The 22,799-nt window shown below is 41.9% G+C and overlaps 1 protein-coding gene across 7 annotated transcripts in view; it reads left to right on the top strand.

Annotated features, from left to right (window-relative positions):
* The window catches only part of CPAMD8 (C3 and PZP like alpha-2-macroglobulin domain containing 8), a 55,008-nt gene that overhangs the window by 27,269 nt on the left and 4,940 nt on the right, over positions 1–22,799 (top strand). For 6 of the 7 annotated variants that reach the window (XR_010826796.1, XR_010826798.1, XR_010826799.1 and 3 more), the window contains exons 28-42: positions 955–1,111; positions 1,280–1,354; positions 3,486–3,651; positions 4,203–4,289; positions 5,268–5,404; positions 5,770–5,925; positions 6,327–6,389; positions 6,798–7,036; positions 9,590–9,677; positions 15,530–15,604; positions 15,959–16,064; positions 16,154–16,264; positions 16,938–17,150; positions 17,610–17,684; positions 22,511–22,676. Coding sequence is in view for 3 of the 7 variants with exons in the window: in XM_048077631.2 (XP_047933588.1) it covers positions 955–1,111; positions 1,280–1,354; positions 3,486–3,651; positions 4,203–4,289; positions 5,268–5,404; positions 5,770–5,925; positions 6,327–6,389; positions 6,798–7,036; positions 9,590–9,677; positions 15,530–15,604; positions 15,959–16,064; positions 16,154–16,264; positions 16,938–17,150; positions 17,610–17,684; positions 22,511–22,676 (1,914 nt within the window). In the remaining 4 variants the exon portion in view is untranslated. The remainder of the gene's footprint in view (positions 1–954; positions 1,112–1,279; positions 1,355–3,485; positions 3,652–4,202; positions 4,290–5,267; positions 5,405–5,769; positions 5,926–6,326; positions 6,390–6,797; positions 7,037–9,589; positions 9,678–15,529; positions 15,605–15,958; positions 16,065–16,153; positions 16,265–16,937; positions 17,151–17,609; positions 17,685–22,510; positions 22,677–22,799) is intronic. The other variant, XM_066984117.1, reaches the window with a different exon arrangement.

Consider the following 22,799-nt stretch of genomic DNA (forward strand, 5'->3'; position numbering starts at 1 on the left):
TATGAGAATCAGAAATTGTGCAACTGGGAGATCAGCTCATCTCACTAATGTCCCCCTTAGGAAACCATGGCCTTTAAGGTTGTGTGTTTCCACACATCAGTATGGCTGTGGACTATAGAGTCTCAGATCTAGGAGATTTTTGTCTTCATTCATTTGTCCTGTTATTTGGCTTCTCCATCTCTTCTGTATTTTGCTTTAAACTGATTTTCTTCGTGAACTCATCTGAGCGGAAGTACCAGTTCTGTGATGCTGTTGCCTCACTGTTTTGAAGATAGTAAACTTTTATCTCAGACCTGGCATCTCCTAGTCCCTAGATGTAAAATACGGTGACACAGAATTACTTAACACTTGAAAAATCCTCTGCCAGGCAGCATGCCTTCTACCCTCCCATTCCTCAGAGGCTTGTAAAATGAATGATTCAATCTCCCAAAGCTGGCCAGAGTTTGCACTAGTTGCATGTCAGAGGTTTAGAATTCCAAAAACACTTCTATTGCTTTCCTAAGTCTTAATTCTGTATAAAATCTAACACCGCCTCAGACTTTATCAGTGGGTTTCTTTTTTTAATTAAGACTGTAACAAAATTGGAAAATTTATTATTTTCTTTACAAATACTTCCATATTTATAAAGATATCGTCTCTTAACTTAAAAGCTTTAATTAGTAGGATAGCAGCTGAGCACCTATAAAAAGTAACTGTATTTGAGTGTAACATAACTAGGACAAGCATATCTTCCAGTAATACTTTTTAATTTAATTTGTTGACCCTTAACCCTGATATTGTCCAGAAGATTGAACTGAGTTTGGGAGCCTTTATTTACCATTACTTTTTTTAACAATATTTAGTGTTTCCCTTCCAAGATTTTCAAAATTTATGCTTTCTAGGAATGTTGTTTTCCTGGTAATGTGTTATTCAAAATTTGTTTTCTTAACAAAAATGGTAAATGTGTTTTTACAGGCTAACAGCTTTTGTCCTCAAGTCCTTTGCACAGTCTCGTGGGTTTATTTTCATTGACCCGAAGGAGCTAACAGCTGCCAAAGACTGGATCATCCAGCATCAGAAAGAAGATGGCTCTTTTCCTGCTATGGGCAGGATACTGAATAAGGACATTCAGGTAAAAACTATACAGACACAAAATTATGCAATAGTTGTGTTTTTAGAGATCTTATCAAAGCAGGAAGGGATGAAGTTCCCTTATATGAATATTGGGCTATGAATATCTGTCTTGCTTCGAGTCTTTTCCCCAAATTTCATCTAGTGGTTTTGTCTTTTTGCTCTCCAGGGTGGAATCCATGGTAAGATCTCTCTGACGGCTTATGTGGTTGCATCTCTTTTGGAAACGGGTGTAACTTCTGAGGTAACAGAAACCTAGTTAAAACAGATCTTGTGTTCTATCTATTTTTTTAATTTTTTTTGTGGCTGTTCCCTTTCAGAGGTTCTTTGCTCATTAGAATGGTAGCATTCAGGTAACTGAGGCTGTTTGAAAGCCTTGAGATTCTTCCAAAGTAAGGAGTATATTCCAAAGTTGTTTAAGGTGATCTCCTAGCCTTCAGACATCAGCTCAGGGTTTATTCTACCACAGCAAAGCTCTTCCCTACAACACCATGCCCCAATCTCCCTGGGAAATGGCTGCAAATAACATTTTCAGCCTTGTAATTTGAAGGTGTGACTGCAGGCTGTGTAGATACTAGTAGCTTAGATAGATATGCTCAAAAGAAGTTGTAACTAGCTAGCTTTGTGCAGATAGGAGCTTAACTAGAGCTGCTGGCTTAGGGGATCCAGAAAACTTTTTCAGTCTGCCTTTGGTGCAGAGGCCAAACTGCTACTGCTATTAGATTACCGGAGTGCAGCTCTCCAAAGATACTGTAATCTGCAGTTTTGGGAGAAATTGTGCATTTCTCTGGAGAAAAATGTTTCTCTCTGTAATCAGGGGGAACAGGAATACTACAGAAAAAAATAATTGCTACATAGGAATGTGCAATTCCACTGCATAATTTTTGAAGTAAGGAAAAAATCACTTCTAGTACAACTTGCTTTTTAGAGGTTCTTTCTTAAAACTCCTGGTAAAAACAGTGCTTCTTTCCTCTGTTGTATTTCTGCCTGCTTGCAAGTTCTGTAGACTGGGTATGCTCAGCTAATAATTTAGTTAAACATTCCTACTAACTATGACTGCAAGAATGTCCTCCTGGAGATGCACTGAACAGGTCATGAATACAGTTGTCCCCTTGCTCTTCAACAGCTGGGGAAAGAGTGATAGTGGATGAGTAGAGCTGTACAGGTAGAACTGGAAGATGAAAACAGGAGTTGTAGTGTATGTTACAGCAGGTTTTGGTGATCTGTATTCAAATAAACGGACTCAGGGAACACTCAGTGAGCTTATGGTGGCTTAAACAGCCAGTGCAAACAGCAGTATCTACTCAGAAACCCTGTGATAATCTCTGCACTTCTGATGGCATCCCTGTAGCGAGACAAGGCTGTCATTGCAGACAAACACACACTCCTCCCAGTTTTTGTTGGAGTGGAAGGCCCTGAACCTTATTAAAAATCAAAATTAAAAATCCTTAAATGCCCACAGAATAACTTTCTGCCTCCCTGTCAGCAGTGTCCCCCTCTGAGAAGTGATGTGATGTTCTCTTTGGGCTGCTGTGCATCAGGACAGCCCTAGCGTTTTTATTTGCTGGAAGTGCAGTTTATGTAGATCTAACGGTTTTTCTAGAGGAGATTTGCAAGTGGTACTAATGATCTTAGCTAGGAAATGAGGAGGGAGAAGGTTAGTGCCACAGGGAAATCAAAGGAAACCAAATTACATCAAGTCCAATTAAATTGTTTCTATAAATTATCAGAGCCACGTTCCTACATGGTGAGGTCATTGAGGGAGTTAATAAAACATGTTTGTTGGCTGCAGGGACCCCTGGGAACCTTGGCCTTTATTATCCTCTGGCGTCTGCTAGACGCTCCAGAGTGTCAGGAACACAATCAAACATACAGTGGAGAGCTTGCTTCTGCTCTGTTCATCTGCTGCCTTGCAGAGGCATGAAATTTTCTCAGCTTTAAGAGGAATAAATTCAGCTCAGTGTTTGTCTAAATTATTCTTGCTGTGCTGTTTGCTTCTAGTTTTAAATTTGTGATGCATGGCGTTTCTTAGGGAAAGTGTTAGTGTCATTCTACACAGAGCAAAATGCTTCTTCCCTAGTTGTTTTTTAATGGACACACAGGTGTGAGAAACAGTGATTCGAACTAATCTGCCTGCCGATGGCAAGTAGTGAATAAATTCCTTATTTTGCTTTGCTTGTGCATGCAGCCTTTACTTTACCTATTAAGCTGTCTTTTTCTCAACACACAAGTTTTTTCACTTACACCTTTCTGATTCTCTTCCCCATCCCACTGCAGGGGAGTGAGCAAGTGGCTGCGTGGTACTTAGCTGCCTGCCGGGGTTAACAGAACTATAGAGGCTGGTAATATGTCTGGGCTCTTTCCCTTAAATATAGGAAGAAAGAACAGCTGTTGACAAAGCAAAACACTTCTTAGAGTCCAACTTATATTCAGCAGAAGACCCCTACACTACCGCCTTGATTGCTTATGCCCTGACACTGCTGCACAGCCCCTCTGCTGCTGTGACGCTGCGGAAAATGAACAGCATGGCTATTACACAAGGTACTGTGCACCTGGGGCCAACCTGGCAAGTTCTTAAATTGGCAGCTCTTTTATGGGGATAAACAAATAGCCCTTGCAGCTTGAATGATATGTTTGAGTTATTGGAGAGGATAGAGCTTGTGAGACAAGGTCTTTCTCACAGCACAGTTTGACCTTGTAATGCAAGAGTTTTCCAGATTCTCAGGAGAGATGGGCTGAGTACCTTAGCTCTATGCATGCAGCTGATGCTGAAGGAAGGCAAGTACGTCAGAAGCTCTGCAGTGGTTTTCCAGTCAATATGTCACAGTTTGTCTAGTAATACATCGCATTCTTCGATGCTCTATTTTAATCTAATATTCAAGAATCACATTGAGCCATCTGTGTGATTGCAGAGGGAGCAAGAGCCTGCGGCCTCTTGCCCAGAGAATGTTTGTCTAAATGGAGGTACAGTGCAGTTCAGGGCATGAATCAGTGAGTCAGTGCAATAGTAAAGCTTGATTCTTCCCATACACAGAAGCTGATCCTCAGTTCTCCTGTAATATCATACATATTCCACTGTCCTATTTTTCTAGATGGCTTTACACACTGGAGTTTGACAGGAAGTCTTGTTACTGATGAAGATACCTTCATGGGATTTAACGATGGTCTCTCCCAATCAGGTACCTGTACTGCAAAAGCAAAAATAAGGCAATGGACTGAAATAGCAGGTCACTGACTGCATTTATTCTAGTGAATTGTTTTTAAAATACACTTCAAAACTTCCCATGCTTTTCCTCCCAGTTTTGGTCCCTAAAGAAATCTTGTTTTACCAGGATGTTCTGAAAATGGCAGTCAGTCAAGACAGGGTCCATATGAAGGGCCATTCAGGAATGAGAGCTGATAGAGACAGGTAGCTTTATTCTGAAAGAGCTGGTTAAGTGAAAATGAGAGACAGAGCTAGATGTGGCTGAGGCAGGGCTGGCTTTTCAGTCCCAGCTATTTCATCATTTTTTGCTCCAGTTTCATAGACATAGGGAATAATACCATGAATAACAGAGGAGTGAGAGCCATAGGGTATTCCATCAGGGAGGAATCATTTGAAGTATAAATTTGAGAGAAGTCAAATACATTTAATTTTAGAGTTGTTTAGCTTTGTATTTTCAAATGGACATAGGGATGATGTACCCATCTTTTACTGGCAGTCACTAGCATTTCAGCACTGTTCTCCTAGACTTTAACTATCAAAGCCACAACAACGATGTATGGTGCTATAATTTTCAATTCACTTAAAGCCATTGTCTTTTCTAATATGATACAGGTGTTCCAGTGTTCAGGGAGGATTTAATCAGATATTATATGAAAACGTCCGGGACAGGTATACCGTAAGGGCAATAGCAAAGTAGATCTAGAGTGGGAGAGAAATTACATGTGGGATAAAATCAGGTAAAAAGGTCATCTGTAGCGGAAAGGAAAGAGGTTATGTTGGAATTAGAAGATGGTGAATCTTGGATGCATTATTAAACTTCATTATTATTTCTGTGTTTCCTCTAATTATTTTTAGTTAATGGATATTCATAGAACTATTTCTAGACTAGCGTGATTCTCACTTCTAGATAGTAGTTCAATTTATCTTCCCTATCCCTTTGCCTCTCTTTCAGTTGTTTCTGCAGAAGTGGAAATGACATCTTATGCCCTTCTGACATACACGCTTCTAGGAGATGTGGCCTCTGCACTACCAGTGGTAAAATGGCTTTCACAGCAGAGGAATGCACTTGGAGGATTCTCGTCTACTCAGGTTGGCTGTCTTAGAAAAAGGTAGCTTCAGCGCATGCATAATCGGTTGTAGAAATCAATTGGTTCAGGAATGGCTAATGCAGAGTTTCTGTGTAGAGTCCAGAAGAAGCTTCCTAGTAAGAAGAAAAACTTCCTAGTTTTCTTTACTACTTCCTTCTGGAATTAATAATTTGAAAGGAATCTAGACTTTGTCCTTACAGATGCCTTTGAAAGCAAAAGTGAACAAAACCTGGGATTTCTTTTGCTATATGAATTAATAATGATTCTGCTACCAAAAGCCGATGACTGTACAGCATAGTGCTTGTTTCTAAGTTTAGAGTGCTCCTGTATTCTTCACTATTCTAATCTCCCTCTTCTGATCCCTAGGACACATGTGTAGCCCTGCAGGCTCTGGCTGAATATGCTATCCTTTCTTACATTGGAGGAGTCAATCTTACCATTTCCTTGGCTTCTACTAATCTAGACTACCAGGAGACATTTGAGCTTAACAAAATGAATAAGAAAGTCCTCCAGACTGCAGTGGTAAGTGGTTTTGTGTTAATGTAGACAGTTTTTTAAAGTGATCCATCTGAGCTGAGTTCTGAATGACAACTCAGGTGAGTTCAGCAATGGTAAAAGTACGAGTTAAACACTGTGAGATCTTGGAACTTTCTGGTGTTTCTTGGCGGGGTTCTGATGTGATAGGAGGCAGCACTCAAAGGTATTTTTCACCATAGCCAGTGACTGATGTTTATTTTGAGCTGCTGCTTGTTTCTACCACTGTTAAAAGTAGGTGGCTGAAAAGAACAAGCCATGTTCATTTCACTTGTGCAGTATCCTTAATAACTGGAAACATCTCTTGCACAGAATTAAGCTAAAATTGATATTCATTTACGTCCTGATAGCCATGTCTTGTCTCTGTCTTAACTGTGGATTTTCCCCAGATACCCAGTATTCCAACGGGGCTGTTTGTGAGTGCCAAAGGTGAAGGCTGCTGTCTGATGCAGGTAAAGTTGCTATGGGGCTGGAGAAAGTATGTGAGCAAGAGATCTCTAAACTGACAGTCTCTCTGCTAGTTTTTTAATCCCAGATTACCGTGAGGAAAGAGTTGTACTTTGAATTTCTCTCAAAGTAATTAAATAACCTGGTGTTGCTTTAAACCATGGAAGTAAATATGATTTGTACCAGGGTAGATTTGCTTTGGAACAGCTTTACCTACATATATTTATATATATATTAAATTAAAAACTGTGTTTTAAATCCTTGGTTGCTTCTGTGCCAGCCATTACCTCTCTCTGAAAAGATCTGGTGTTTATGTGTGTCTTTGGGGAATGTTTGCAGATGCTACAAAATATTGGGGTCTTATAAACTGCCTTAGTTTGTTTTGTTCCTTTTTTTCCTCTTTTCTGCTGCAGATTGATGTCACTTACAACGTGCCTGATCCAATCGCCAAACCAGCTTTCCAGCTCCTGGTTAACCTGAAGGAGCCAAAGTCAGAGCAGCATCTTCAAGCTCCAAATCTCCTGCGATCTGTCTCTCCAGATGAGAATCGCTCTGAAACCTTGCACAGAGAGAGGGCATTGGTGGATGATGATGACCCAGCTTCAGATCGGGATCATCAGGAATACAAAGTTATACTGGAGACGTGCACTAGGTAGGAAATGTCAGTCTGCATCCCAGACTAAAGCTCCAGAAGCATCATTGCTAGATCTGAAAGGACTTTGCAAAGACACGAGCAGTTAACATCTCTTTTTACAGATTAGGAAACACAAGGTATTAAGAGGAAACAGCTTGCCTATAGACAAAAAGAGAGCAGCAATAATAGTTTGTCATGTATTCAATCCACTTACACATGTTCTGGTTAAACATGCCAGTGCTGCTGCAATTATCAGGAGATGCTGATCTCTTTACAAAATGTTTTAGTTTTAAAAGAGGTTGTTGGAAAGTTTGCCCAAAAGAGGGAAAGCCACAACCAAAGTAAATAGGGAGGGCTTACAGTGTCCTACTGTGCCACAGAAGAAACCATTCCCAATGGGATGGTTTCATAATCACTCCGTATATCTGTGACCAGGAGCGTGGCAGGTGGTGGGGCTGCAACATCACCGCATTCAGATGGCAGAAGTCAAGCGAACAGCTTGGATGTAATTCAAAGAAATGGAAATTTTTTTCTCCCCTATCAGTTTCGGTTTCCTTCCTTCCTACAGATATGAAACCTTACAGAGACTACAGTTCTGAAAACAGTTAGTTGCAGTGGCTCCAGGCAAAGATGTGATCTTATCTCTGTCAACACACTTGTCCCTTACTCACGGGGCTATGTTGCTGGCAGATGCATTGACTCTGATTGCTACAAGCCTGTGAAATCCTGGGTCAGGCATTTTTTGGGCTAGTTGAATTCTTCCTTCCTTCATTAACAACAGTCAGTGATAAGCAATTCAAACTCATCATCCGAAAGTTTGCTGGAGTCTGTCTCGCTGTATATAACAGTACCACCTTCTCATCCTCTTCACCCCTCTGTATCAGCACCGCAGCTGGTATTGGAGAGAGGCTTAGAAAGTCTTGTCAGTCCCTTAAAGATGCTTGTAACTAAGGAGGCTGCCCTGCATCAACACAACCTTTCTGTTGTTATTTCTGAAACTTTCTGCCCTGGGAATTGTTGGAGCAAAGACAGAAATTTGAGAGGAAGCCCAGTCCAAGGAGATTGATTGCTTGGAAAGAAAACAAAAGCAAATGAAATCTTCCCTTTCCTCCCCTTCTTCCTGTAATGATGCTCTTTTAACTCCTACATCATCTTATTCAGGCAACGTGAACAGAGGAGTGCATCTAAGGGTGATGGTGGAAACATGTTGAGCTAGGATGTTGCTCAGAATGTAATAGTTTTTAAGAGTTGTCGTGCTCAATTAAGTCCTTGGGATGTTTTCCTGTAAAGAAGAGTTGGGGCGGGGGGGGCGGGGAATGAAAAAGAGAGGGTTGTGACTTTGTGATTGCAGGTAAAGGGATACTGTAGGATTTCTTAGGGAGTATGGTGTATGGAGTTAGATCAGGATCAAAAAGGCTTAATGTCTCTATGGGAGACTTAGCTCTGAACTGGAGCCAAGGAGTCCACAAACCATCCAATGCCACTGTGGGCGTATGAGCTTGGGTGCAGCATTACATCCAGGCTGGCTCTGTGCACTGCTTCAACAAACTCACAAACCCACCCACCTAGAGGTACCCATACAGAGGCCTCCAGGTAGCCCTGCAGGAGCCAGATTTGGCAACTTTGGTCCTGGAAGCTGTGTGCTGTATTTCTCAGTGCTGGCTGTGAGCTAAATAAGCCCTCTAGGGTCCCAGCTCATTGTCTTAGTGCCTGTGGTGCAACTAATCAGCCAACAGGTAAGCTGCCAAGGGAGGGACAGTTGACAGTGGACTATACGTGAATACAGAGAAAAAGGGGGCATTGTTCTGGAATTAGCAGGAGCTTTCTTGTTACGATTTTGACTTCTGCCATGCTGCAAAAAAAATGAAAACTTTTGAAATGGACCAAATAAACTTTCTTTCAGTGCCCCCCACCCCACTTGTTTTTAATGCATGCTTCAGTAGTAACAACTCTAGATTTCAGTGTTTTGGAGTCTTCATTGATATTACACAAGATGATATAGGCAGTGAATTCCTTGACACTATTAACTAGAGAGTGAGGTTGCTGACTCATTAGCAAAGACACTTCTCTGTGCCAATTAGATGCTGGAGGGAAATGGCCATTTATGAAATACCAGGGTGGAATGACTTCCACTTTGTGTTGGGAAATATTTTTTTTACACCACAATCCATTTGCAGCCCTCCACTTAGGAAGCACAGAAGCTTCTTTTCTTCCAAGAGGTTATTCCCTTTTACCAAAGAACGTTCTCTCAGTGATTAATTGAAAAATAAGGCAAGTGGCCCCACAGGAGACTACATCTTTCCTTCTGCTTTTCTGCCATTCACCTGGACATCTCCTATAACTGTGTCCTTAATTTTTGTTGAATAAAAGCAGAAAAGAGGATTTTGTTAAAAACGTGTAGTCTATGGCTTTCAACAAATTCTTCAAAGAAGAGTAGACACTTTGTGGTTTGTTTATTTTTTTCCTCTGAAATTTGTTTCAGTTATGCTCCATTCTGAGTTGTCCATGTACCATTTGTTACCTTGGATCCGGAGTTTATTTTCGTTCTCTCTCTCTTTTTCTTATGGGAAGATGGCTGCATTCTGGATCCTCTAACATGGCTGTTTTGGAAGTGCCATTGTTCTCAGGGTTTCGTGCAGATATTGAGAGCCTAGAGCAGGTAAGATGTTGTAATGAGAGTGCAAGACATGGTCTTGGGCTGGGAATGGGCTCTCTAATTGGTAGGGATTCCCTTTGGGGAGCAATAGGAAGTAAATGTTGTTGTCTCTTAGAGCACTGTCTGAAAAAAATGCAATTAAAATTGGGGGCAGGAGATTTCACATGTCAAAAAATATTTATCTGAAATGAGTAAACAGATGTTCTGAGCAAGATTAACAAATTTGCCGAACACAGTCAAATGAAAGTTTATTACTAAGCACAGAGCACAGTAATTAAATGAGACCCATTTGGAAATGCTGAAGTGAAAATGTGCTCTAACAGGAGCTGTTTATGGCTTCTTAGTGGGCTGTGTTATCTCCAACATCTGGATTCCATTTCTTTGGAGGCTCTGTGTCTTGGAATTTTTTGCCTTTTTTTTTTTCTTCTGGGAGAACATCATGTTTATTGCAAGCCAAACTGAGGTGGACAGAATGTGCCTCTTACCCAGCCAGCCCTCTAGGGGAGATGAACTGTAATCTTTAGCTTTGCTTTATATTTTGTTAAGGCATTACAGTGTATTCACTTGGTTTTTTTCTATGCTGCAAATATTTAAGGACTTAGTTTTTAAGGACTGTGTAACTGAAGAGGTGTAAAAAGGAACTAAACTGCATCCTTGAGAACTGGTAAAGAGCTGAAAAAAAAGTATTTTGTTTTAAAAAGACTTCTTCCTATAATAACCTTATCTTCATTATAGATGAAGGCAGGGGAGAGAGGGGAATTTAAAGTAGAATCATAGCAAAGGCCAGGCACTTTAATTTGACATCCTAGTTCAGTGGAAAAGTGCACATTGTTTTGTCTTCTCTAGGATTTCACTTGATTTGGCTAATTTCTTACAAACACTGTTGCATTTTCTTGGAGAATATGAGATGGATATGTTCTTCCTCAGGGGTTTATAACCCATACCAAAAGCCCGCTGTCAGCCTCCTAGGGCTGTCAGTGAAGCCAGAGAAATCTGTCCACTAGTCCCTGAGAAGAGAATCGGGCCCTTTCAGTATTAGGGAGCTGTGCTTGGAATACTTCTGTACAGAGACGTATGTTGATCAGATAGGATATTATTACTGTGAAAAGAAATATCAAAGTTTAAATCCATTCACAAGCTGCATGTCAAAAAATCTGATTTGCTTTCAAATGCGTACACGTAAAATATATTGATTTTTATTTGTATGTTGATGTTTGATATTCTCTCACGTGTGACAAATGGTGCAAGAAATGAGTATGGCTATTCAGATGAGGCAAGACCACCAATAGGAGGTCTCCAGTATCCTTGTGGTAAGAGAAAGGAGGAAATTAAGGGGCGTGTAGTGGTTTTGGTTACTATTTTATCTCCTCCTGCTGAAGTGCTAGGATGACAGTTGTTTGTACTGCTTTCAAGGAAGTTCTCTTTCACAGTAATTTACGTAAATAATGGCAGAGAAAATATGGATGGAAACCTGGCTCAGGACCAGAGATCCCAAAATGGGACAGGAGCAGAATGACAGGATATCGTTACGGTGTTAAATCCACGGAAAGTTTTATCAGCGGAGTAAAAGGAGGAAACTAGTTGAAGCAAAGAGTGAAGAGGGATTTTGATTACAGAAGAAGAGAAAAATGGTTAGGTTAAGTAATAATTCCCTGTTGCTGAAATGGGCTAAGAAAAAATTATAGAACTAGGAGCTACCGTTGTGCAGGCTGTACTGAGTGAGTATCTCCCTTACTGGTTTCAGCAGGGGACACAGTAAAGTTTCTAGGCTGAGAGTCGAGAGGGCCCCCTATGTTCTGGTGTCACAAGGAACTGCAGAGATTCTGCCACCTCTGTACAGACGGGGGGATGAGAGGCTGGAGAGCAGCCCTGCAGAAAGGCAGCTGAGGGTCCTGGTCGCTGGGAAGTTGAACCTGAGCCAGCAGCGGTGTGCCCTGGCAGCCAAAAGGGCCCCCCCTACCCCGGGGGGCATCAGGCCCAGCATTGCTGGCCAGTCAAGGGGAAGGGATTGTCCTGCTCTGCCCTGCCTGGTGTAGCCTCACCTCAAGCACTGGGTGCAGCTTTGGGCACTGCGATATGAGAAGGCGGGCTCCAAAGACGGTCTGGAGGGGAAGACATGTGAGGAGCAGCTGAGGCCCCTTCGTTTGTTCAGCCCTGAGCAGAGCAGGCCGAGGGGAGGCCTCATGGCAGCCTGCAGCTCCCTCATGAGGGAGCGGAGGGGCAGGCGCTGAGCTCTGCTCTCTGGGGACAGCGTCAGGACCCGAGGGGACGGCATGGAGTGGGGACAGGGGAGGGTCAGGCTGGGTGTTAGGGAAAGGTTCTGCACCCAGAGGGTGGTTGCGCACTGGGACAGGCTCCCCAGGGCAGTGGTCACAGCACCGAGCTGCCGGAGTTCAAGAAGCATTTGGACAAAGCTCCGACATATGGTTTGATTTTTAGGTAGTCCTGTGTGGAGCCAGGAGTTGGACTCGATGATCCTTGTGAGTCCCTTCCAACTCAGGATATTCTGTGATTTTATGATTTCAGTCCTTGAAGTTTTGTTTTTTTTTTTTTTCCTTTATGCCAAGACAGCTGTGCTGTGGCATGAGGCTTGTTTACATGGCTGGTCCCGATAGGTGTTCCAGGTAAAGACTTTTAAATGAAACATGCTTATTTTGTATTTAGTTACCACTTAAAGGCTGCCGCACGCAGCAATTGCTCCTGTGCGGTGTCTGATGATTTACGCTAACCTGTGTTCAGGGCGGGCTGTGTGTGCTCTAAGTAGAGGAAACACTGAAGACAGTTGGGATTGAGATTAATATTAGGATATATACTCTGCAAGGAAACCCTAATTCTAATTCCCCAGTGTTGCATGGTTCAAAACCCTTCTGTTAGCAATGCCTCTATTCTCCCTTGCCTTCCAGGATGTTGCCATAAGCCTTGGACTCTGTGACACCACCCTGCCTTTGATGTTTGTTTTTTCTTGGCTTTAAAGATGCTTGCATCACATTCAATATCATCTTGCTAGTGCCTTAGCATTGCTAGCTCCTTGACCAGGTGCTGGTCAGTATTCCCAAATCAGAAACGGACAGTGAGCATAGTGAAACTGGAGCAGGAGACTTACCCGTCCTGCTTGTGTCAAATAACGTGTCAATGCCTGTGAAGCACCCTGTGTCAGCTTCATGCCCTTTCTATATTCTGTCATATCCCTCTTCCTGGCCTGGATGGAAGCAGTCAAAGGGTTAATAAATAAATAAGAAAGCTGCCCTGCTACTGCAGAAGAGTTATTTCCTCACAGCTGAATGAACTCTCCAGCACATTAAGCAAGAACAGGCTTTCTCTAGCACTGAGCAGATGAGCTGGTTGTGCTTTCCCTTGTGTCATCTGCCCGCCCCTCTGAATCTCGTGTTCTGCATCTGTGGGTAGAGAAGCAAGAGTCCCAGCGTAACCCCATCTGTTAGGGTCTCGAGGCACATAGTAACAGGTGGCTTGGTTCTGCAGTTGGGATTCGGTACTGGGCAGTCCATTTCCTTAACCAAAAGTGAATTACTTCCTTTGGACAGAAGAAAACTGTGCTAAATTGGGAATGATGTTCCCCTTGAAAAGTTGAGTTCAGCCTTCTTACCGCAGAAATCCTTTGCATTGGAAATTAGGGACAAAGCTCAAGCATATAGCTTGGGTAGGCAGTGAAGATGCAAATACCCTTATAATTTAATTTTGGCTATCAAAAATATTTCAAAATCACGCGCCCATTGTCGATATGTTACTAGTTTTGTATTTTGGCTACCACCTTCAACAGAGGTAGGCCCCATCATTCCCATTGCTGCATTTTCTTGTTACCCTAGCCGTTCCCTCTGTTCTTGGTGAGGAGGGGCAAGGCTGTAAATCAGATTTCCTTGTTTGTTGTTTGCCCTCACAAGAGAGCAGTGTGCACAGAGCGGACCCACGTGCAGCTCCGGGGCAGCGATGGTTAATGAATACTCTGAGCATTGATGGCAGCCCCCCTGGCTGTGCAGCCACAAATCCTTCTAATAATGCTGGGTGTCGACAAGGTCAGGAGGTCACCACAGGCTGGTATATATCAAGCTTCACCAGAAAAATGCAACTTTAGCTGAGCTGAGCATTTCCCGGTGGCGCCAGCCTCTCCAAGCCCTCATAAAAGGACTGTCTGCAGCCATCTACTGCTGAGTAATAACAGCCACCACCAGGCCCCTAAAATTATAAGGACAAATTAAATTGGCCCTTTCCATATTGTGTGTGACTTAAACACATGTTCCTTTGCTTGTTACAGTAATAGCAGGAAGCTGTGTGCAGGGTTTTACAACTGGAAGCACTACGCTGAAGAAATTCACAGTTAAAGCTGTTGGTAGCAGGTTTGGGCAAATTTCAGTAGGAATAGTTTTTGTTTTGCGTCATTTGTTCTAATACGTAATAATAATTCTTTGTCTTCCTTTCCACAGAGTTTTCATTCTGGGACCTCAAAATAACTTAGGAAGAGTTTGTTTGTTTTTTTGTTTTGTTTTGTTTTGTTTTAAATTAGTAAATATTATCTCTGTGTCACAAACAGGATGGTGTGACAGAGGTTGAAGTAACAGGACAGTTTGGAGAATAGAATTCAAGTGTCTGCTCTGGCCCTCTGCTCCCCGAAGTGGGTTTAAAATTTAAGTGTCCTTTTCCACAGGCCATCAGTTTCTGAATTAAATGTTTCTCACATAACAGATGTGTTCTGAATACAATTTATCAAAGCAGTAAGGACTGATCAAATGATCAAGTACATGGAGCATGCTAGCCATTGTTATACAAAGATGTTATTTATCCAAATGTGGAAAATCATAAAGTATCTCTTATGGAAACTTAAGGAGAAAAAAAAAAAGAAGACAAAGCTTCCTAGAATTATATCAGACCGTACTATTTATGTTTCTTGGGACATTCATTAGCATTTTGTTCCAGGGAGATAGTTACTGCATTCTCTGAGGTGGCGCAGTATTTCCATAAACAAGTGCTCTTGTTTCACTGTGTTCATGATCTACTGACCTGCAGTTAGCGTGAGGAGGTGATCTACAGCATTTTTAAAATTGGCTGGGGTAGATTACGGACGATAGCACCCTAGATGTGGGAAGTACTCTTACACCTTGTTCTAATACTCCTTGGATATACAGGTTGTCCCAATAACTAAAAAAAAAAAAAAAGAAACAAACACAGAAGTAGATGTATTCTGTAGGTATGACCGGTACAATGCGTATTACAAATCCCTAGGCTTCAGAGGAATGGGTAGCAGAGGCCTGGCCTGACCCCATCCCTCAAACGGGAGGATGCCTAGGGCTCTTTCAAATGGCTGCTCTTTTCAAATGTAAGGATTAATTTTCCTGGCAGAAGAATGTTTTGGATTTTTCAGCTGGTGGGAGAAGGGGGGTCTTTAATAACCGGTGTGATCCAGCAGTAGTGGCCTAAGAGAGTGTAAATAAGACTTTATCGAGTGTTTTGGTGCCTCTGAGGTCTTGCTTGAGCCTTGGTACTGAAAACAATCTGGGAGCTATTCAATTAGATTATGGATGACATGTCAGGCATAGTCTGAGGGAAATAAATGTACCCCTCTCCCCAGGGACTAGGAAGAACACCCAGCATGGTGCACCTTGCAAGCGTTCCTCATCAGATCAGAAAAAAGAACACGGACAATTTTTTTCCTCAGTTTTCTGACAGCAACTTCAATCCTCTTTGCACTTCCCCTCTCTCTTCCTGAACCATCCATCTCCAGCAGAAGAAATCCCTGGGTTTTAGCGTCTGACCATACATTTTCTAAGTAGTCTGAAATCTTTCTTCTTTCAAACTGTTTTCTATAAAATGAGATGAAACTAAACCTGTTCATTTTTTCCCAGTTATTGATGAACAAGCAAATTGGATTAAAAAGATATGAAGTTGATGGAAGAAAAGTCCTTTTTTATTTTGACGAGGTAATTATTTTGGTTCTTATAATTATGTTGCTTTTCAATGAAAGGCAAATGGCCAGTGGGTAGGGCATAGGTACTGTGTATTGCTGTCAATAGTCCCTTGCAGATGAGGATCATGATGCAGCTTTAAATGTCTGGTCGCCCGAGTATCTTTTCAGGTAGGCAAGTGTTGTGGTTTTTGTTGGAAACCAAAGCGTAAAAGAGGCAGTATTAGTACCTAGTATTGGAGGTACCTTCATTTTCACCAAGAGTCCAGCACAGTGTGTTACGTTAGGGCCCATGCTGCATTTATTTGTCTCTCTCTTCATTTACAGTGTAGTTTTTGTTACAATGAGTCTTTTACATCATTTCATGCAGATTCCTAGCCAGTGCATGACCTGTGTAAAGTTTCAAGCTTTCAGAGAGTATATAGTTGGGAAAACAGCTCCTGTTCCTATCAAAGTGTATGATTACTATGAGCCAGGTATGTGCCTGATTTCCTTTGATTTTTGCCACCATTAGGGCTCTAACCATAAGACTTAATTGTGATTTCTCATTCTTTTCGGCCTGCAGCTTTTGAAGCAACTCGTTTCTACAATGTGAGTGAAAACAGTCCCTTGGCTCGGGAGCTCTGTGATGGGCCAACGTGCAACGAGGTAGAGAGCTCAGCTAGCCAGTGGGTTGGTAAGTTACACCAAAGCTTAGATTTTTTTTGAAAAAGGAACCTGCAGACATAATGTCTGTGAGTTAATTAGAGGAGAACTCCAAATGATATTTAGAAAAATGTTCTATTTCGGTATCTGTATTAGTAGAAGGTTTACAGATGTCTGTGTGATAGCAGCATTAAAGTTATGACAATGAAACAGACCAATGTCGTCTGCTCTCCAGTCACCAGTGACTATTATTACTTGCTTCAGAGGCAAGATATAATGTATAAATCTGGACATACCTGTGAGAAGTGAGACATGTTAATAAACATAAAGGTAAAAACTTATTTTAAATGCATTTTGGTTTTCTTTCTGTAAAATATCTTGTGGTAGAGTTCGTCAGTTAATTGCAGGAAGATCAAACAATTTCACTTGTCAGAGACAGGAATAACTATTCCCAGAATCTATAATTTCCTTCCTATCCTGTATGTCATCCAAACCGTGGGAGAGTTGCATTATCCTGTACCTGCAGTCTGCTGCAGCTTTCTTCCCAGAGCATTTTAGTCCACTAAGTTTGTAAATTTCTATGAGAAGTCTTAGAGAATTCAACATGAAAACTTACATAAGAGAAATAAGAAAACTGCCACCCCATCTTTCCTTTCCCCATGCTACGCAAAAATATTCCTTTGGATGTTTTGTTTGCTTTTCAGGCTTTTTTCACTCTGGACCATGCAATAATATTTTTGGCTGCTTGGAGGATGAGTATTTTGAGCAATGTATGTGTTCACGAGACTGTGGCTATGATGGGGAGCCTGTATGCGGATCAGATGGACAGATTTACCAGAACCATTGCCAGATGGAAGTAGCATCGTGCAGGAATAATACGAGGATAGAGCAGATCCCCATGTCACAGTGTTCTACGTGTAGGTTTCATTCAACTCCCTTTTTCTCTTACAACCAAGTTGGGGAACACTAGAAATCTTCATCTAAGCAAACGATAATTACTTGTGTGTGGTAGGGAAAAGAGGAGACTTCACAACATGCTTTGTGGTATTTTGCTACTCATACTGCAGGAGACTAACTTGTAAGAGCAGCTACCTACGTGGTTAGCTCAGAACTGGATTTTCTGATCTCATGAATACGTGTTTTACCAATCTTAATGAACCTGAGAAAATTTGGTAATATTGCTTATCTGAGGTGAATAATCCTAGGTAACAAATACTGTCCGTTAAGTTTAACGTACTTTGGAGGTTCCACATGGGCTTTCAAGATGTGCTGTTTGGTATACCTGAACTGAGTATATCACCACCTTAAATTGAGACATTTTCTAGAGAGTCATTAACAAACTTTATGACCAATGCGTTTTCCTATTTTACTTACAGCCAAGAATTTGCCAGAAGAAAGGGAGACGCACTCCCACACAGCTGAGCAACCCAGTGTACAACAAATTCCAACAGGTAATATCATACCTTTGCATTTATCCAAGGCTTTTTTCTTTAAGAAGTTTAAAGCTTATCCTATCATTATACAAAAGTATACATAACTCCTAAGCATGTTTAAATAAAGATGCTGAATACCTTTATCTTATAGAAAAGACAGAACAGAAATCAGAAAAAATGAAGTCATCAAGGAAATTTAGGGTGATAAGCGTTCGGCTACAGACTGTCTTCCAGTCCTTTCAGAAATTCTTGCATGATACCTGCTGGATTCGGTGCACATGCCAATTTCTATGAACAGTTGCCTAAATCTTGCAAGTGACCATACTGTTTTCTCAGCCTTGGTATATTTGAGCAATGCTTCGGTCTTTAATATCAAGCTGGAAAGATCCCATCTGAAACCAGGCTGATGTAATATGTCTCCACAAACAACTGAGCAGTACATGACAACAGACAAAACCATTGCAAAAACTAGAATCCAGGTGGATCAACTTCTGTTCATAGTTCTGTGTAAAAATTGAGCTGGCAGTCCTGATTCTTTCAGAGCTGCTGTTTGGAATAAAGGCCTTAGTGAGCAAAAATTTTAAGGTCAGTAGATGGAGTAGCCAGGAATTTGGCTGCTCATTTTATTTGGTGCTTATATTCATACATTTTTTTCCAAGACTCATGTCAGACTTGCTCCTGGCTCACAATAAATCTCACCAAGAAGCAGTGGAGGGTCAATAGAATAGTTTGTTTCATGCTGTTTCTAGTAAATAAACTGGACTAGATTTTTCCTGGCTGCTTTCCACTCATTAATTTTTCCCTGGCCTCTAACTCTCCCAACAAATTGGTAAAAACAAGTTAGTTCTTCAAGAGAAGTCTCCATGCCTTCCCATATCCTTCTTGTGCACCAAAGTTCAGGCTTCATGTGTCCAACATGAGATAGGCTGTCCTGTTCTTTACCCTTCTGCTCTGTGGAAGCTGACGGATGTTTGTCTTAAGGTGTAAAATCATGGTGAATGCTCTGTCATGACTATCTCTGTAGGTCGTCCGGTCTTAAAGTGTTTTAATGCCTCTTCTATTTTTCCTCCCTTTGTTTCTGAACTTAATGTGAATATATATCAGATCTCTGTCCGTCAGAATAACTGAAATGAATGCTTGTTGTCTTTTATTCTGTGCAAATGCAATGCACCCAGCATGGAAACAGTTCGCAATCTGAACCCTATAAAGCAGCATTCCCAAACTGCTCTGTAGGACGTTGCTGGTATGCAAGTTCATAGTAAGTGTTTTGTTGCTGGTCTACAAAATGGGACTGCCATTACATTGTTTTCAAATACATATTTGATAGGAATATGGTTATCTGGGAAAAAAATGTGGAACTTGACAGTAGTCCACAATACAAACATTTTCGGAACAGTGTTTCTGAAATAATCTGCATTGAAACATCGAAGAAAAATATCCCTCTGTTTCCTGTTTTAAACAGACAAAGGTAGTGTTGTCTCAGTAGGCTATCAATAAGATCAAAAATGGCAATTCAGATTGTGTGTGTGTGTGTGTGTGTGTGTGGCATTTGTATGCACATTAGATTAATAACCACATGTATGCCATAAGGATATGTTAAAGTGCTCACAAATGGTATGAGCTTGCTGCATTCTAGGATCTGTGAGTGCTAAAGCAGAGAGTCTCCTGGAAGGCTGACACTCTTCTGAAATGAGCTGTCTGAGCAGCCATGGCAGAGTGAGCATTCAAAAATAAAACAGACTAAATCCTGCATCAGGAAAAGCGCCCAGCATGTGATTTTCATTAATCCTCTGGCCTCCTCTCAGGTCAACCACACGGTACATGAATCAAAGTTTAACAAATGAATGAGTCCCTCCTTATACGTGGGTCTCATTTGGGCTCACTGGTTTGTTAGCATTGAAGCATGTGATTGGTTTAAGTCGACTCAGGTGCTCTGGGTTTCTAGTGAAAGTTCTGATGAGCCATGTCTAAATTTGTGGTTTCCTTAAAGGATGCAAAACTCCAGGAGCCAAATCAAGATTAGGGCAGGTTGGTGGAACCGCCTCAGTGTGTTAATCTTCAGGAAATACCATTTTCGTGCAGAACCTCGTGGTGTTTATATTGTCTGAAATCCTTCTGTATTTGCCATATGACTTGTGCAGGCTCAGCTCGGTTTGATTGATGCTTTCATTGTTAGCTCTTGTCTATGTTACCCCAGCAATGGAAACAATGAGAGCCAGCTTCCTTCCAGCAAACAGTGGGGAACTTCATAATGTGTTTGGGCTCACTGGCAAACAGACTTGCAGTATAGTTCCATATACCCCAGTGAGTTTGCTAGAATAAACAGCAGCTTATGAGTTATGCTATGCAAGGTAAGTAATCATATGTGGCTATCCTGAAAAGTCAGGATGCAGTGCTTCTTGTGGCACCTAGCTGTTGTCAAAGCATCTGAACTGCCTTTCAGAAGTCTGCAGCAGATGTTGCAGCAAGTGAGGCAGAAGGCTGAGGTTTGTTCCTAAAACCATAACCTTTTTTTGCCCAGATGGGTAGGTTCTCTTTGCAGCTTCAGAAATATTCTCTTGATTTAGTGAGAAGAGTGCAGGGTGACAGGACTCAACAGAAGAGAAAGCCAAGGGGAAGCACTCATGACTGAATCCCCTTCCTCAGCTGTTCATTCTTACAGGTGAACTAGTGAGACTCGGAGATGGAGCAGGCTCTTCATGAGTAGCACGGACCCACCTCTGCCTCTAAGCATTGTGGCTCTGCCTGCATTCTTTCACAGCCTGTTCCAGTCATGTTTATTTGGAACGAAAGCTCTTGGAGCAGGAGTTTGGTTGCCAAGTGGGCTATTGGTGTGTTTAGTGCCTTTCTGTCTGTGGCTTTCCTCAGACTGTTGTCACACTAGGCTACAAAATTATGGGTGGATTTCAGAGCCTAAGGGATCCTCGGTAGCTCTGGTACCATCTCTCTGGTGCAGTGGTCCTTCGATTGCTTCCACAGATCTTTAATGTTCTTCTGAAATTGCCTATATCCTCTCTACCAAAAATGCTAAATGTGTAGCTGATGGGGCTGGAAGATATGTTGATATCACAGTAAAATTGTGCTTCTGCAGGTATTCGGTGGAAAAGCGTGGATCAAAGTGTGGTGCAGCAGCACTCAGTGGTATCAGTGGTGCTGTAGTGTCGCACTCTGTGCTGCTCTGAGCAGGCAGCCAACCCTGCTCCGTGCTGTTTGACACCTCAGCCTTCTCCCTGCAGCTGGAGCCATATTATTTGTACAGTTCTGCTCCAGCAGTTAGGAGGTCCAGGACCTGGAAGCAAATTCTTGGTGGTATTACGATTCTTTTATTTGGTGTCATTATTTTAAATAAGTAACTAAACAAACACTCTCCCATCCACCATCACTAGCATCTAATGGGAATGTCAGAGTGAGCTCTGCTTCTAGATGGAGTCATCCTGCAACACTCCCTGGCAGGCACAGTGTTCACAGGAGCGCTGTTCTTTTAGGATTGATTGAACTGGCAATGGGCCACTTTTCCTTTCACCCCATCGGTGTTCAGCAAACATTGGCTTAGGCGCAAACATTTGGAGATGGGGGAGTGGTTTGCATGCAACAGGAAATGTCGGCCTTTCATCTTTGCTTTGACTCCAGTCCTGCATTCCTAGGAAGAGTGAGGTCTGTGATGTTAATTCTGTCCCTGGTGGACAGCAATCATCCATTCGTAGAACAACTTCATGATCTGGCAGGTTCTCACATGGAGAAGGCCAAGAAGAAGTGAACACAGACTGACTCTGCTTTCAGGCAAGCATTCCCTTGCCTAGGGCTGAGCCTGTTGCTGGGAGGATGTGGGAGGCAACAGGGAAGCCTTCAGATATTTTATTTCTAGAGAACAAATGTTTTCAAAGGCCTTGACAAGTGTTCTCCTTAAATAAAGCAAGCTTTTATGAGGGGGACTTTTCCTCCCTGCAACAACTATGTTTCAGTGATTGCTTTGGTTTGGATTAGAGCAGTGTATATAGAAAGCAAACAGGCAAGATGAACAGCTGAGCTGGCTCAGGGAACAGCTTAGGAAACAGGGACCTATTGATATTCCTAGAAGTTTTATCTTGCAGCCTTACCCTCTGGACAGAGGGCAGTCACCCACTGAGAGGCACAGCCACTTTGAGAGGGATGTGCACTGTGTGAGCGACCTGCCCATGTCTTAGTATTGGCTGGAGTGAATGCATGGGGGAGAAGTATCCATTCCTGCCTGTTCCTGTCTTAAATGCTAGAATTTCCTCAGTGGTATGAGACTGTGCTGAAGCAGACATATCTCAGCTATTGCTCAGCTTATGACTTAGTGAAAGATGAAGTATTTTCAGGGTGTGGTGTAAGATATGTGACATCACAGATGAGGTATTTTCAGAGTGCAGTGTAACACATCTGTGACATCCGGTATTCCCAAAGATATCTGACTTTTATTTTGATTCTATATAGATTGTAGGGTGAACTGGTTCCTAACTTAATCATCTCAGTTAATGCCTAAAATTAGATACTTTAAAATGAGATTTAGAGATTTTTCAAATTGCCTGGCACTTTGATTCCTTTTATTTTTTACAGCGTCCAGATCTCAGAAAGAGATCTCAAAAATTGCTATCTACAGCAGCTTTTCTACCTGTATGTGAATCTAAGCATGCATGCACTGGACTATTGACATGTGTAGCCTCCTTTTCACTGTGAGACACTGATTTGGCTCCTGTTTTGTCTCTCTTCTTACTATTCCTTCCCTCTATTGTCATTCCAATTCTCTCTGTGATGCAATATGTGATGCTGAAATGCAGTTTCTTTGGATAAAGCAAAAGCTGAGACTACGGTTTCCTTTCCAGCAGAGGAAGGCCCTCCACCACAGTCAGATCTGTCATATTATTCCTATGAATATGACCCGGACCCCTATGCCTCTGAAGCTGACATTTTTGAGATTGTGGCAGAGCTGACGACAGCAAGCACATTAAAAGTGGACAAGATTCAGGAAGCAGTGACCACAGTAGAATGGTGAGCTGGAGAGTGTGGGGGATTGTAAATCTGGCTTGTTAGTTATAATTTACTAATTCATATGTTGGGTCAAGTGTATTCAGCTCCTCAAAATGGGCATTCTTACAAGCGACTTGCTAGCCT

The sequence above is a fragment of the Anser cygnoides genome, chromosome 27 (assembly GCF_040182565.1).
Source record: "Anser cygnoides isolate HZ-2024a breed goose chromosome 27, Taihu_goose_T2T_genome, whole genome shotgun sequence".
NCBI classification, from domain to species: domain Eukaryota; kingdom Metazoa; phylum Chordata; class Aves; order Anseriformes; family Anatidae; genus Anser; species Anser cygnoides.